Consider the following 15,845-nt stretch of genomic DNA (forward strand, 5'->3'; position numbering starts at 1 on the left):
CACTTAACCGCAGGGGGAGAGCAAAGAACTGCTTTGAAAACAATGTTGATAACACACAACAAAACGCACTCCAGCCGCTCCCGCCTGTACCTGGATGATTTTGGAGAGTTCGTCAAAAGAGCTCTTGCAGTCTCCGCAGTACTCCTGCGCCAGCTGCAGGATGTACCGGTTCACGCTGGCCGAAGTGGAGCTGATACCCCCGGAGGTTCCCGAGTCGTCCTGCAACCCAGAGGGATGCGGTCAGCCTTCCCCCTCGAGATGGCCTCGCCCGGGGCCAGTCTCTGCCTCTGACCCAGAAAGGATTACCTGCGGCTTCTCAGGAGCTGCCTCATTCACTTTGCACAGCAGGTTCTCCAGCTGCGGCCGATGTCCCATCAGCTGGTGATACACTCGGTCAGCTTTGTCCAGAAGCGTGTTGATGTTGGACACGGCCTAGACAGGAAGAGGCGGGGAGTGCATGTGGGCTCGTCAACACTGAAGGTTCCTTCCCCTCAGTGACCCGGTTGAGCACCGTGTTTCACGCGGTGTTTCTACTCATGGCAATAATCCTGTGAGGTGGGCATGCAAGGTGTATGACACACATCCAAATAAACCACGCTGAGGGCAGGGACTTTCGCCAGGTCACACAGTGTTAAAAGCACAGGGGGAACGGGAACGTTCCTCCTTCTGACTCTGGAGCTAGACGCCACTCCGCTTTGCTGGGCTGCTGCTGCTGGTGACTGTTCTGACAGACCCCTCTGCCCTGTCCTCCCATCTCCAGCCCCACCACGTCACTTGCCCCTTGAGATACTCTACTTCCATTACCAACACGTCTCCAAAATTCTACCCAAAACACGTGTTCCAATCCATCTTATTTGTTGCCACTCAAAAGCTTAGCCCTGAAAACACGCTGAGCCAAGAAGACTTGGGCGAGAAGGAAAAGCACGCTGCCCACACCAGCTCGGCCCCCAAGCTCCGAACAGAGCTCGGCGTGGGCCTCGCATGGACTCGGCCTCACCTTCTTCCTGTCCTCCTCATTCTCAATGGGGTCCACTGCGCAGCAGGGCTTGGCGTAGAGCATGAAGTCGAAGCGAGCGTATTTACAGAAGCCACAGGCGTTGCACAGGAAGGGGTCCTTTTCGTCATAGTTGATGGATCTGAAACCCCAGAGTATAGGTCAGGGGGCAGCAGAGGACGGAGGGGAGACGGAACACATGAGCCACTTCTGCAGACGCTGGGAACTCTGCAGGGCTCTCGGAGGGGCAGCAGCAAACGGGCGAGGACGACTGAGGCAACCAGGCAACCATAACAGGGACCCAGAGCCAAACTCGGGAACCCCACCCCCCACCCACCACCCCACAACTCTCCCCGGCCCTGTCCTCCTGTATCTGTGAACTCCATGCTCTAGATGCCCGTGATCCTCCACTGTGAGGGCACCACACGGCGGAAGTGCCCACACTGAGACTCTTCCTGAGAAATACAAGGGATGCACCTGACCTGGGAGACAACCGCTCACTCACCTGCATTTGTGACACTGGTAGACATTCTCCCCACAGTTGCCGCAGACCCCGGGGTTGGCGGGAACCGAGGCACTACAGCGCGGGCACTGCAGGGTCTCCGTGGAGGCCTGGTAGTTCTCGTAGAAGTCTGCGAACTCAATCATCAAGTTGGAGGCCACGATGGGCAAAGGCAGGTCAATCTTCACCTCTGTCTGCCCAGGTGTCAGCTGAACCTTCTTGGCTTTGTGCCAGCGTGCCGGCCTAGGAGAAACAGTGTCAGATAGATGGTTAGAGGGCCTCAGAGACTCTCACAAGACCCACAGCAACGACCATCTGATGAGACGGAAAGAAGACTGTCCCTGCGTGTTCTCCTAAGACAGTGAAATGGTTATTCTAAGGAAAGGGACTCTGACAAATAAAAGCAACTTAATTTTAAAGATACATTTCCACTATTCTCTCTTGAAAAAAAGGCTAGAACATACAGGCGCTTTAAGACATCATATATGATAATTTCTGAGATTCCAGAAAAACAAGGGAATGTACATCAAGGGAAGACGTTCCTCTGAAAGCACGCCACACTGGAGCCTGGACTTCCGAGAGGTCCATGATGCCGTAAGTTGGCTGCTGTAAGTTCCTATCGTGGCAACCACCTTGGAAGGGTAAAGCTCAGGGTGCTTGAGAGGCAGAGGGCACACCAGGGTCCAGACCACGCGCCGAGAAGAGTCAGAGAGAGTAAAGACGTGTGGTAATTCAGAGGTAATTATATTGATACAGTTAAGAGTTAATGTTTACTGAAATTTTACTATGTGTCAGGCTCCGTTCTCCGCATTTCACATATGCTAACACATTTAATCCTTAAAAGAACACCCTGAAAGTAGACTTCTCTGCATTTTACAAATAAGGAAAGAGAGGCTATACAAATTCTCCAACGGATGTGAACCAGTCTCATTCCAGAGTGTGAGGGCTTTACTAGCAGCTGAGCTAACTCTGCACAACACAAACGAAATCCACCTGCTCCAGAGGGGACTGGGTCATCCCGGTGAGCAGCTTCTACCTGCAGGTCACCAGTGTTAATCATGCTTTTCAAAGGACAAAACCTGCTTTAAAAAGCAGAGCTCCCGGAGGCCGTTTGTTCACGCGGTACATGCTAGCTTTATTCTGCCTTCGGAGTAATACTAATCCTTCCATGCTGAGCACGGAGCAGCACTCACTGCAAGTCCTGGCATTCCAGCAGTCTCTACCCATATTCTCTGCCCAAGCGCAACGCCTGTGTCTTCAAGTGGTCTGTCTCAGTAAAGGTCGGCACGAGCCCAAGCTAGTGCCTTCTTTGGCCCCCACACACCAGGCCTCGTTTCAGACGTCAGAGGACAGGTGAGCTAGAAAGACAGGTAGCATACGTAGCTACCTGTGTCTACAGCGTCAGCACATGTAGGCAAAAGGCACCACGCAGAAACGGAAGGACTTCATACTAGAGAAGCTCCTTGAGAACTGCTGCCGCTCAGTGAGCGAGAGAAAGTGTCTCAACCTAACAAACAACTACTTCCCTGCAGCAGAGCCTGCGTGAAGGCAGAGCCGCTCTGCTGGCACGGGTGTGAGAAGCCTGGGGCCCCAGAGCTCAACGTCCCTTCAGGCTGCCGTAGAGCTCAGACGTCGAGGGCTCCACGGACATGATTTCAAAACAACCTCTGTCAGCACCCTTAAGAGCTGGCACTGCACTTGTCCCCTAGCCACGACCAGAGTCGCAAGAGGACATACTAGGCCCCTGGGAATGTGCCGCCTGACGGGACCCCGGCCATCAGAGCCGACACCAGGCGCCAAGCCGCGCAGGCCTGCTGCCCCTCTGCAAGACTGAGAAGCCCGTACTTGTTTTTCAGCTCCACGATGGCCTGCACGGTCCGGTTGTTGTAGTAGAGGTTGATAGTGCGCACCATCTTGGTCCGTTTCAGGTCCCCGATTTTCACCGTCACTTTGCTGATGGTGTGGCTGCCGATGAGCTTCACGACCTGCTGGGTGGTGGTGTACCGCGTGTCCACTTTAATGGAAGACAGCTTGATGTACTAAACGCAAAGGCACGCACAGAACACTGTGTTAGCGCAAGGTAACAGCTCATCTGTCCTCTTCAAAACTATCACTGTAACCCACTCTTTGTCCATGGGTGAAATTCTGATTTAAGGTAGCTGGCCAGGTAAGAACTGACACCACTCTGAGCCACCACTGGGAGAGGGACACGGAGCAGTAACAGCAGTCTCTAGAAAGCAGAGGCCGCCGGCCCCAGGAGCAGGCCGCCACGCGGGAGGCGACTCACACAGAGCGGCACTTCCGGGTTGTTGCACACCAGGCAGGGGCCGCTCTCCAGGTAGCAGCCGTCGAACTCCACCAGGCCAGACAAGGCGCTGAGGGAGAAAGCAGTCTCAGCGTTAGATGTTCAGTTTAGAGCGCACGGAGCTTCACAAAGAAGTCAGAAGAAAATCATGGCTCACTGTTCCCCAAGGCAAGCCCCATCCCAGTGAAAACACAAGGAAATGTGAGATATCCCTATTTCTGATCTGTTCTGAGGTCAGGGGAATCCGAAATGTTACATTAAAATTTGACTCAAGAGCCACAACTAAATTTACTAAAAATCATTAAATTGTATACTTGAAAAGGGTACATATTGTTGTGTGTAAATTGTATCTCAATGAAATTTATAGGGGAAAAAAGAACAGTTGCTAACACACCAGGGAAACAATAAAAGATTTTAATCAGCACTGTCTTCCAAAGGTTTTTTTTTCTTTTAAATGCAGCTATTTCCTGTAAACCATGTGATTCAGACTTAGACCCCTGAAACTAGAGACCTTCGTAACAAGCCAATCAGCGTGGAAACAGCAACTGCACTGTTGACTGAGCCTCAAACAGAAAGAAAGCAGAACAGAACTCACTTGTAAATGTTGGAGTTGGGATGGTTGGTAAGAATATGGTTTTGAGTCCGAAGAATCTCCACAGCCTTCTGTGAATATTCTTTCAACTGAAAACAGAAGTCAACAGAGGACCAGAGTTAAAGCCCAAGGGAAAGTCTTACTAGAAAAGACTTTTCTCCTCTGCTTTCCAGCTGCTACTGCCCTGGAAGTACCAGCCCTCATTCAGAATCATGCAAAGCTGAGCTTAATTCCTAATCGTTTAAAGGATTCTATCTTCTTTAGACGTTTCCACAGTCTTAGTAGCAGCCATCTTTTTACAGCTTGTGGAGAAAGAGAAATGTTACTATGGAGAAGCTATGAAATGATTATCTTGTTGCAGAAATACTTTTGGGTGTGTGATCAGGATAGCCAGGACAACCAGAGGACCACTTTTCTCCCCAAGCAACTTTAACGAGATGCATTTTCTCCCCCACTTTCTCTACGTCTACTGGCTAAGCCAAATTCAGATTGTGCTTTTTTATTAGTGTGTACCTTCTGGGTGACATACATGTAGGGAGTGCTCATACATACTTAAAAGAGATTTCACCCATATGCCCCTTGTAGGTTAGTCCTAACATTCTTAATTCAAGAGCAAAGAAAGTTAAATGTGGCAAGTAAGCCTTTTGGACCATCAATTATCTGTTACCTTCTTCTCTGTCTGTGGGGTTTTCAAGGAGAAATATCCCAGTAGGTCCACAAACTGGGCAGCCTTGCGACCGTAGGCTGCGAGTTCTGGCCATATGGACCACATCAGGTCTAGCAGCAGCTCCTGTTGAGATTTGCTAGAGTTTCTGGAGATAAATGACAGTTCATTTTATCAGTAGCAAAAAAGCCCGAGGGGCTCCTTCATTTTAATCAACAAGACCCAAGCACTGTTTTGGTGATGCACCTCTTTCCCCACAGCTATGGGTTAAGTCTGAATAGCGCTACCGCTCTTTGGACAGTCCACCCTAACAGATCCAGCACAACCCTTTCCTGTCTTCAGAAGGTGGTTTACTCCCATCTTCCAACAGCACTCAAGGGCAGAAACTGAGCACTGTTAGCCTAAAGACCCAAGTCTGGTCTTTTAACAGACTTTTAAACATAGTCTTCTTGGTGGACAACAGTTCACCTCTTCCTTCTGACATCAGTTTAATAGCTAAGAAGCAGACAACCTGATGAAGAAATCTGCCAATAGTCAAGAGGATTCTGATTGGTGTAAATGCTGATACTGCAACCGTAGGCACGCACCATGGAGACAAGACAGAACCTCGCCACGCGCTCTGGCCCCAGCCCCACGCGGCCTGCTGAAGCCAAGCCCCAGGCCCCACCTGTAGATGTGCAGAGTCAGGCAGTGGGCCTGCCAGCGCACCGAGGAGGAGTTAGACTCCAGGAGGAAGCAACGCAGGAACTGGACCAAGGTCTCCTTGTCCGCAAATTTGTTCAGCTGGTTCACCAAAGCTGTGCACAGCTGGTCCTCTTGGCTGCCTGAGCTCTCACCTGCAAGATGAGAGCAGGACTGAGGGCTGAGGAAGAAGTGGTCTAGGGTCCTCAAGTGGAGTGAGAGGGGATACGGTCTCTTAAAAGTTTTCGCCAAAATGGTTATAATTTGAAAACAACTTTGGATCCCCTGGAGAAGGGATAGGCTACCCACTCCAGTATTCTTGGGCTCCCCTGGTAGCTCAGTTGGTAAAGAATCCACCTGCAATACGGGAGACCTGGGTTCGATCCCTGGGTTGGGAAGATCTCCTGGAGAAGGGAAAGGCTACCCACTCCAGTATCCAGGCCTGGAGAACTCCATGGACTGTATACTCCATGGGGCAACAAAGAGTCGGAAACAACTGAGAGACTTTCACCTTTGTTTACTAGGGGACAAACAGTCAGCCCCAAATAAAATAATGATGCCAATAAAAGCAGAGGATAAAGTGCCTATACAAACCTGGCACTGAACAAAGGCAGGCACGCTGGAGAAGGATTTCCTTTCAAAAGTCTGCCACCTAATGCAGTCAACATTCCTACAGACCTGCACAGAGGTATCTGAATAATTAACGGGGGAATGTGAACCATCTCCACACCTGTCTTAGGCCTCCAAGGATCATGAAAAGCAGGGACACAGCAGAGCTTTCACCTTTCTGATGGCAAGGAGTCGGCTAAAGATGACTACAGCATCCATCTATAAAGCACCTAGCAGCTTACAAGGCACATTTACTAACTAACACAGCTTCATTTAATGCTGACAATCGCTCCACCCTGGGCTAGTAAAAATATTCAGTGCACCTCTGGCCTTTCCCGTTACAGACACTTGCTATGGGAAGTCACACTCTTTACTGGGTCACCTTGAACCTAACTGAAAATGAGACCAAGAGCAGGCCCCGGGGGGCACGTGGGTCTTAGGTCTCTATAGATGAGGGTGAAAACCCTTTCAGAGGAAGGGGATAAACGGTGTGCTCCCAGAGAGATGAGAACACATCACCCTCATCACCAAGGAGGTGGCCCTTACCCTCTTTCTCCTTCTCCTTCTCCTCCTTCTTGCTCTTCTTCGTGGATGACTTGGGCTGTGCCGTGGCTTGTCCAGAGCTGGCGGCCGCGGGGGCAGAGGACGAGGAGGTGCTGGAGGAGCCTGCTGAGGCTGCCAGCGCAGCAAGCACCTTGCTGCCACACAGGGCACAGGAGAGCAGCTGCAGCAGCACGGGGGACACCCCCTCATCCACCAGGAAGCTGACTTGCAGGAGGAAGTACAGGACGGCTGCGGGCAGAGGAGACGGGGGCTCAGCTCCACGCGGCTCACGCAGGCACGGGGCGGCTGCTCCCCTCCTCCTGGCTGCCTGCCCAAAGGCTGTGCGGGGGGTCACCCAGAAGGGTTCACTACTGTGGAGACCCTGACAAGTCCTGCAGCAACGACTCAGAAACTGGCTCCCAGCCCCAAATTCTACGAAGACAGTGATTCTCCTCATCAGCGGATCACCAGATACCTACAGCAGATACTGCTGACCTTCCAGCAGATACCCACCCTGTGCCCCCACAGCACCCCCATTCTCTCTACAGGCCCTTCTCAGTCTCGGAGGGCTTGTCTTTGCTGGGCAGAGTGCTGTCTGTCTAGCTGCTCACGGCTCTATCTCTTAACGCCCAGTTCAATGCTGGGCCTACAGGGGCCTCAGTGAGCAGCTCCTGAAGGAAGGAACGGACGAAGGGCAACCGCGTGGGAGCATCGCTTACAGTCGTCCTTGATGCAGAACCTCTGCCAGTTGACGGTGCGCTGGGCAGCGATCTCAGCACAGGCCTTCAGGTGCTCCATCTGCAACGGAAACCGAGCAGAAGCGATGACCCACACCTGCTGCCTTCAGGGTCCCCTCCCCGGCTTTGGATTACAGACCCTTGTCCTCTGTGCGAGGCTGACCGGTGCCCTAGTAAACCTAGGACCGAGGCCCGCACACTCTGGCCCCTACTGAGCCTCCTTCATTTAACGCCCCACCACACAAAGGCCCTTTGTTTTCAGGGGTCCTTCAACCCCTGAAATAACGCAGCAGCAAAGGTAGGCTTGGACCAAAAACACTATAATCTAGTTTATTTTTTTCTTGCTAAGAGCACTATAGTAAGAGCCCTGAACTGCTGCTGCTGCTAAGTCGCTTCAGTCGTGTCCGACTCTGTGCGACCCCACAGACGGCAGCCCACCAGGCTCCCCCGTCCCTGGGATTCTCCAGGCAAGAACACTGGAGTGGGTTGCCATTTCCTTCTCCAATGCATGAAAGTGAAAAGTGAAAGTGAAGTCGCTCAGTCGTGTCCAACTCTTAGCGATCCCATGGACTGCAGCCCACCAGGCTCCTCCACCCATGGGATTTTCCAGGCAAGAGTACTGGGGTGGGTTGCCATTGCCTTAGGAGTCTTTAATACTGAAGACGTTCTTTCTAGATTTTCCTATGCAATCATGCAATCTATACCCCAAAGTCAAACCACTGATTTTAGGTGGTAATACATCATTTCTGTAGTATTCCAGGACAAAAACGAGAGATGCACAAACCATGGGTTGATCCTGCCCACAATGTGACCAAATGACAGTTAGCCAACCCTTCTCATGACAGAGGAACCACTGCCCAGCAAGGGCGGGGACAGGGAGGGGAAACTGCAGACCCTGAAGTCAATTACGTGTGGTACAGCAGTCGGGTACGATGGATCGACCCTGATCTGGGAAGCCCTGTGTGCACGGCTCCATCCTTTGACCACCTGGCCAAGCCTCTCCCTGTCCCCCCACCCCCGGCACGGCCGTACCAGGCTGATGAGTGTGTCATACTGCAGGGCGGAGCCGGAGCTGGCCGTGACCACGCTCGCCCGGAGGAAGATGCCCTGCTCCTCCAGCAGCTTCTTGATCCCTCGCACGTGGGAGTCCAGGGTGTGCAGATCGCGGAGCTGGCGGTACTTCTCCTTTGACCCACAGATGAAGAGCAGAAGTTTGCGGACTTGCCGGCGCACAAATGGAGTCTGCTGGATCATCAGGTACTTGAGAGGAGAAACAACAGAGTCAGGACTCGGGGACTGTATCCATACCGGCCATGGCACCCTGGACTTCCAAAAAAAAGCCATGAACCAAGCTACTTCCTCACAGTTGAGCTAGCTTTTGTATTCCTTACAAGGACTAGGAGAAAGAAAAACATTAAAAAGGGAAAACCGGCAATATTCCTGCTATTCCTTGTGGTAGTACTTAGGAATCTACAAGGAAGCTGGTCTCCACTCCAGTCCGCCCAGAGTGAAACTACAAGGAAAAACCTTTCAGAATCTTTCAGGTTAAATAGAGGGGAAAAAAGTTGGGTTGGTGTACCTCTACAATTTGAACTGGTCATTTGGGTTTGCTAACATTATTCTTGTGGAGTTAACCCCAGGCGGGCTCTGTGGGTTACTTAGCCACGTTCTTCAGGCTCCAGCCTGCTCTGCGGTGTGCGGCCCAGAACCAGGCTGCCTGTGCCGCTGCTCTGCAGCAGCCCCCTCTGAGGCCCTGCCGGCGGGGAGCACGGGATGAGGACACCAGAGAGCGGGAGGAGAGAAGGCGCCTGCGCCTGCCCGTCCACCCGCTGTCCCCGCGGCAGCCCTGCACCTTGCAACCTCCAGCGTCTCCGCAGCCAAGGACAGGCCAAGTCCAGGCGGTCCTGCTCCTGGGCTTCTTTCAGAACTCCCAGAGTCAGCCACCTCACTCCCCTTCAGAGCTCCTGTGGTCCCACAGCAGCCCCCGCCAGATCCACCAGGGCTGTCTTCACTGGCAGGACTGCGGCAGCTGCTTCCCACAGTTACTACCTCTGTGTTACCTCAGTGTTCCCTTGTTATCTTCTTGGTTCTTCAATGGCTGTTTAACCAACTCTCTACATTAAAATCTCAGTTCATTTAACTAGTATACTTTGTTTTCCAGACAGAGTCCCAGCTATTAAACATGGCCATCGTCACGTGTGGGGGATGTTAAAGGTACAGAATCAGACGCTAAAGTGGATGGCCTGCTCTGACACACAGCTCCCACGGCGTCCCCATATGGTACGCTCGGGAGGAGCAAGACCTCAGTGGTGGGAGGCGCTCTGCTGGGGGAAACACCACGTGCGAGTTGGGGTGCAAGGGGCCCACAGAGGCCGTCACAGTCCATGTCCTCTCCTCGACTGGGACCCTCACTTACCTCCGAGAGAAAGTAAAACCATGAGTGATCAAAGACAGGAGGTGGGATTCGCGAGTTGGTGTCGGCAATCTTTTTGATTTGGTACGGCAGTCTCAGCACCATCTCCGTCAGAAGCTGAGTATAGGCCTCAAACACATCAGCAGCATGGCCCTGGGGAAGAACACGCGTGGGAGAGCCATGATTGAGGCTCTTCCGTGACCGCAGCCAGGAGAAAGGCTGGTCTGCTCCATACATAGGAACACGTTATGATGGACACAGTAAATGGCGTCGTCCAAAGCTGGAGCCATCACTGACTGACAGTTCAGTTCACAAACCCAGGAAGACCCTGGGCTCTGGGGCAATTCCATCACGTGCAGAGCTTATAGCGGCGACAGATCTCACCACGCTTAAAAGTTCTAACATTGCACTCTGGTTTTTGACACTGGATTGATTTTACTTTGCTTACACAAAAATCAGAGCCAGAACAGGAAAAAACTGAAGAAAGAGTAAAGGAAAAGGATGTCTGACTTTCTATGAGAGATGTATTCCATTCCCTAGAACCAAAGCTTTCCAAACACGAACCAAATACGATGATGATCGTACTTCTGTAAGAAACAGGGTGTCAAAGATCCCTGGGAGATTCGTGGACGGGGGAACCACAGCTGCCCTGCAAACTGTGTGCTCCCCAACAGTCTGCAGTCAGTGCACCCTGCAGTCAACCCCAGCTGTTACCAGATCTGTATCAAACACTGGAAGTGTGAAGAGGAATACAACAGGGTCGTGATGTGAGCCTGGAGGGGAAGACCCCACAAGTGGTCAGGGTGCTCTGGGACCCAGGGAAAGGCTCAGACTGGAGGGTGGCAAAGTGTATGCTGTGGAAGGACCCAGTGTGTGAGCTGCGTCTTAAAAAGTGAAAAGTGAATGTCACTCAGTCGTGTCTGACTCTTTGCGGCCCCATGGACCATACACAGTCCATGGAATTCTCCAGGCCAGAATACTGGAGTGGGTAGCCATTCCCTTCTCCAGAGGATCTTCCCAACCCAGGGATCAAACTCAGGTCTCCCGCATTGGAGGTGGATTCTTTACCAGCTGAGCTACCAGGGAAGCCCAAGAATACTGGAGTGGGTAGCCTATCCCTTCTCCAGGGGGTCTTCCCGACTCAGGTATCAAACCGACGTCTCTTGCATGGCAGGCAGATTCTTTACCACCTGAGCCACCAGGGAATGCCTTGGAACTGACTGGGGGACAGAAGGGATGCAGAAGGAGAGGAAAGAACTTCAGAAGGGCATATACCCTGGGGGAGGCGCAGAGATCAGTGGCGCCACATGCAGGAGTGTTGCAGACGACAAAGAGTTAAGCAGATAGCTGGATCCACCAAGAACTTTTTGGCCAAAGAGCTATGGAAAACCATCAAAGGATTATACAAAAAGAGAAGGACGTGCTCAGGTTCACATTTTCTGTCCTGTTTTACTTCCATACTCTTTAAGGCAGTTCTGAGCATGCAGTGAGCAGCACACCCAGCCCAGGCCATCCTGCTCTGCTGTGTGGATTTCAATGGGACAGAATGGGGATGATAATTAACATCTAGCGAGCTCTGGGATGTGCTGGGCACTGTGCTTTCCAAACATCCGAGGCTCCCAACAGCTCTATAAAGCAGATACTCTGTGTGTGCTCATCTTCCAGAAGTACAAATTGAGGCTTAGTAAAAGTTAGATAGGACTTCTGGAAGCTTCACAGTGGTAGGTGGGAACGCATATTCCCAGAGATGTGTTCCCAGACTCATCCAACCAGAAAAAGCCCGTCTTCTAAACCAGAGTGCTAAAGGGCCTCTGGTGACAGCAGGGGGAGTAAGGGACATCCTTGGCTCCTTTGGTGCTACTACAGGGGAGCGACGACACAGAGCCCAGGGGAGGGAAAGGAGGGGCTCCCTGCCCGGGGATGGCCCTCACCTTCACGTACTGGCGGAGGAAGAACGGGCTCATGTCAGGCGGGGACGACGTGGTGTGCGGCTTCAGCAACTGGCTGGTGGCCACGGGCTCGTCGCCGCTCTGCTGGCTTTTCCAGTGCTCCAGCAGGGACTTGAGCGCGTGCAGGCAGTAGTCCACAGCCCCGGAGCTCAGCAGGGCGGCGGCCGTGGCGCTCGAGATGAGGGAGGACGACTGCGGAGAAGCAGGGAGAAGGCAAGAATGGCCGGCAGACCGGAGTGCACTCCAGCTGAGCCTGAGAGCAGGAACGCGCTCACGACACTCTGAGAACTAGCTGTCGTGAAAGTGAGTCCATCTCTTAATTTAAAAGTTTCCCAACAGCTCGAACGTTTCCCCAACTCTTCTGCACAACAGCATGGTAAGAGAAAATAAAGACACACCAGTTCCCAAATCTAATCTCTGAACACATATGTGCCAGAGGCCAAGGAGGCAAGAATTTGATAACCCTTCCACCTGGAGGGGAGAAGTTTTTCTCTTGCTCCTTGGGCATCTAGAAAAGAAGCCTATTTATTTTAAGAAGAGAGAAAACTTTCCACTACAGGCATTTCTCAACAACCCCACCCTCCCAGTAGGGGCTCTTCCCACAGAACTACCTTCCAAAGGAGATGGGGTGAGTGATCACACAAATAAAAAGGCAGGGGAAAAGCTACTGTAAATAAAACCATTAGGAGAGCCTTGCAAATCCCAGCAGCCCCCACAGCTCATAAGCTCATTAAGATTGGATGCAGTTCAGCCTCCATTTCTACCTTCTCTGCTTTGTGTTAATCTCCTTTCCACCACGCACGCACTGCTTTCTCTCTGCTTTATTACCATACCTTATAGCAACATACAGCAGAGGAATCCTCTTAGCCACTCTGCAGCTTGCAGAACAGTCTCCTGCTTTTCAATAATGGAACTTCCAAACCCTTTAACCCCCTCCATTGGAGGGATTGTTGGAAAAGATCAGAGCTTGGAAGGGATTCTGAAAAAGGTGGAAGCTTTGCTCCTGAAGAGGTGACAGCTTAGACTCTCACTCCTCCCGAGTGCCAACAGCCTTACTCGGTGAGAGAGGTCGCCTCTGCCCGCCACCCTGGCACCAAACACACAATCCCCTTTGCTTCCCCGCAGCCATTAGCCCAGAGCAACACACCTCGCATACGGAAGCCTTGGATCCGGACTTGGTCCTGGACATGAAGACGCTCAGGAGCCGCATCAGCACCAAGTGCACCTCGTTCAGGGCGCTGCGCTCACTCTTCCTGGAGACGTCCTGCAAGTGGGGGGCCAGGGGACCACGTTGGCGTTGACCCTGAGGCACCCTCTCAACGAGACGCCCGCCCTCCTATCAACGCTAAATGGTTCTCACATGGAATCACAGACCAAACAAGCTCCAATGCACCTGCGGTCTATGTACCTGGCCACCCTGGAGCCTGACACACCTTGGAGCTGTTGCTGCTGCTGCTGCTAAGTCGCTTCAGTTGTGTCTGACTCTGTGCGACCCTAGAGACGGCAGCCCACCAGGCTCCCCCGTCCCTGGGATTCTCCAGGCAAGAACACTGGAGTGGGTTGCCATTTCCTTCTCCAATGCATGAAAGTGAAAAGTGAAAGTGAAGTCGCTCAGTCGTGTCCGACTCTTAGTGACCCCATGGACTGCAGCCCACCAGGCTCCTCCGTCCATGGGATTTTCCAGGCAAGAGTACTGAAGTGGGGTGCCACTGCCTGAGGCCAAGATACAAACAATCTATTTATCATTTTCACCTCGTGGAGCTACAAAAGGGCCACAAGGGCCGTGACCTGGCTCCTCATTTATAGCCAGATCCACAAAAGTACGCCTGGGCCAAAGTACACACGGAAAACATTTCTAATGGATCCGCAAAACTGGGGGCCTCAGTGGAGAGTCACCCCTGTAACTTGGTGAAGTTTCTCTGAGAGAGGAAGAAAAAAAACTGATCTCAGTTACTGCTCCTCAAACAATGACTCTCAAATGTCACCTTCTTGTCCATGCCCAGTTCGGCAATCAGCTGGGAGAGCAGGTTGTCCAGGGCCCCCTTGTCTTTCTCGTCTTCCCCATCCAAATCTGTAGTGAGCATCAGAATGACCTGCGGGTCAACAGAGAGGCAAAACGTGAAAGCCAATTCCCTAAAGAGCAACAACTCTAAACACCAAGTGTTTCACATGAAATCCCAATCCTCCTGCCTGCCCTGTCAACTGAACTACAGCCCATGGAAAGGTTCGAAATCCTAAGGTAACCAAAGTGAGGGGTCCAGAGTCAGAGAAATCAAATGATGGTATATGCTACCCTTGGCAACGCAGAAAACGTTCTGCAAGAAGTCTGCACATCTGACTGACTAGCCGACATTATATCCAGTCCAAGTGGCTTAAGATACAGCACTGCGCTGTGCTGAAGAACAATTGTGCCTCAGAGCAAGGCAGCTAGCAGACCTCGCTCTATCACGAACATTAAGAAAGACATACTAGACAGACACTAAGACTCTCTGGAGCAGACTTTTGTTCCCGGCTCTGTCAGTAACTAGCTGGGTGGCTGTAGACATTATTTTTAATTCTCTGATCCTTGGTCTTCTCATTTGTAAAATGAAGGGCTGTAACCTGCAATTCAAAATTATATTCCATTATTCTATGACCTAATACCAAACAAAGTCTCTCAGAGGCTCGGCGGGAGAAGTGTGAGCATGCTTAACGATATCCACCTACGATGTGACAGACCCAGGTAAACTGCGGGATACCTGCATGTACGGGATGGCCCGGACACCTCCGACACTTCGTAACTGGGGCAGAGTTTGCAGTAGTCTCTCCAACAGCATCAGACGGACCATGTGCAGCCTAAAAGACCAGGGAAGATGCACAAAACATGAGCTAATACACAAACACTAGCCAGCTGAATATATAGTTCTTTCTTCCTGGCAGCAAGGTAAACAAAGAACGTACTTCTTAGGAACAACCCTAGCATTTAAGACAAGCCTTTGGAATACTATTAATAGCAACTCAGAAGGAACTTTGCTAGAGTGGAGCCAAACTGTTTCAAGATACAACTGATGGTACTGAAAACTTACTTACAGGAAAGCCAAAAAATATTGCTCAAGCAATCAGGTCCTTGTTGTTCTCACTACTTAAACCTTCCACAGTAGGCTTTATGGCTTTTTTCAACAGGTGGCCCTATTCTGCCTCCAGCCATCATTTTCTGGAATCCTCCCATCGACACATTTCATGTCACTCAGCTGCACAGTGACCCACCCTTTCCTCTTGCTTCCCAAGTCATTAGGAAGGCTAGTCACTGCTCTGCCCTCTCACAGTGTAGCCATCCTTCCTAGCGTAAAATTCAATCTCAACATCAATACAAGAAACGTGAGCCCTTCCACATACACAGCTGGCCACTGCCTTGCCTTCTTCATCTGCCGATGCACACCTGGGCTTCTGTGGTAAACGTGTGTGCCTGCACCTCCAGTGAACACACCAGCTCAAGAGGACCGATATGGGGCGGTCCTGGTGGTCCAGTTGATCAGAATTCACCTTGTAATGCGGGCCACAGCAGTGTGGTCCCTCGTCCGGGAAGACCCCATATGCTGTGTGGCAACTAAGCCCGAGCGCTCCAACCACTGAGCCCATGGGCCCCAAGGCCGGCGCTTGGCAGCAAGAGAAGCCACCCTCCAATGAGAAGCCAGCACGCCACAACTGGAGAGGGTTCATGCACAGCAACGAAGACCCAGTTCAGCCGGAAAGAGAAAGATCCTTAAAAGAGTGAAGAGGACCACCATGAAAATTAATCGGGGCTGTGAGCAAGCTGGGTGGCCGCCCCGCCTAACACAGCCTTACACAGACCGCCAGAGCCTTTGCTGAATCCATT

The 15,845-nt window shown here is 51.8% G+C and overlaps 1 protein-coding gene across 5 annotated transcripts in view; it reads right to left on the minus strand.

The window, feature by feature from the left end:
• UBR4 (ubiquitin protein ligase E3 component n-recognin 4) overlaps window positions 1-15,845 on the minus strand; it is a 136,754-nt gene that overhangs the window by 39,014 nt on the left and 81,895 nt on the right. For all 5 annotated transcript variants that reach the window (XM_070382125.1, XM_070382126.1, XM_070382119.1 and 2 more), the window contains 17 exons: window positions 14,728-14,824; window positions 13,975-14,082; window positions 13,137-13,253; window positions 11,972-12,181; window positions 10,044-10,193; window positions 8,660-8,887; window positions 7,610-7,688; window positions 6,894-7,139; window positions 5,725-5,893; window positions 5,061-5,205; window positions 4,397-4,482; window positions 3,784-3,871; window positions 3,342-3,535; window positions 1,500-1,739; window positions 998-1,136; window positions 307-432; window positions 91-219 (listed from right to left, as the gene is read on the minus strand). In XM_070382125.1, the coding sequence (XP_070238226.1) occupies window positions 91-219; window positions 307-432; window positions 998-1,136; window positions 1,500-1,739; window positions 3,342-3,535; window positions 3,784-3,871; window positions 4,397-4,482; window positions 5,061-5,205; window positions 5,725-5,893; window positions 6,894-7,139; window positions 7,610-7,688; window positions 8,660-8,887; window positions 10,044-10,193; window positions 11,972-12,181; window positions 13,137-13,253; window positions 13,975-14,082; window positions 14,728-14,824 (2,551 nt within the window). The remainder of the gene's footprint in view (window positions 1-90; window positions 220-306; window positions 433-997; window positions 1,137-1,499; window positions 1,740-3,341; window positions 3,536-3,783; window positions 3,872-4,396; window positions 4,483-5,060; window positions 5,206-5,724; window positions 5,894-6,893; window positions 7,140-7,609; window positions 7,689-8,659; window positions 8,888-10,043; window positions 10,194-11,971; window positions 12,182-13,136; window positions 13,254-13,974; window positions 14,083-14,727; window positions 14,825-15,845) is intronic.

This window comes from Bos mutus, chromosome 2 (assembly GCF_027580195.1).
Source record: "Bos mutus isolate GX-2022 chromosome 2, NWIPB_WYAK_1.1, whole genome shotgun sequence".
NCBI lineage: Eukaryota > Metazoa > Chordata > Mammalia > Artiodactyla > Bovidae > Bos > Bos mutus.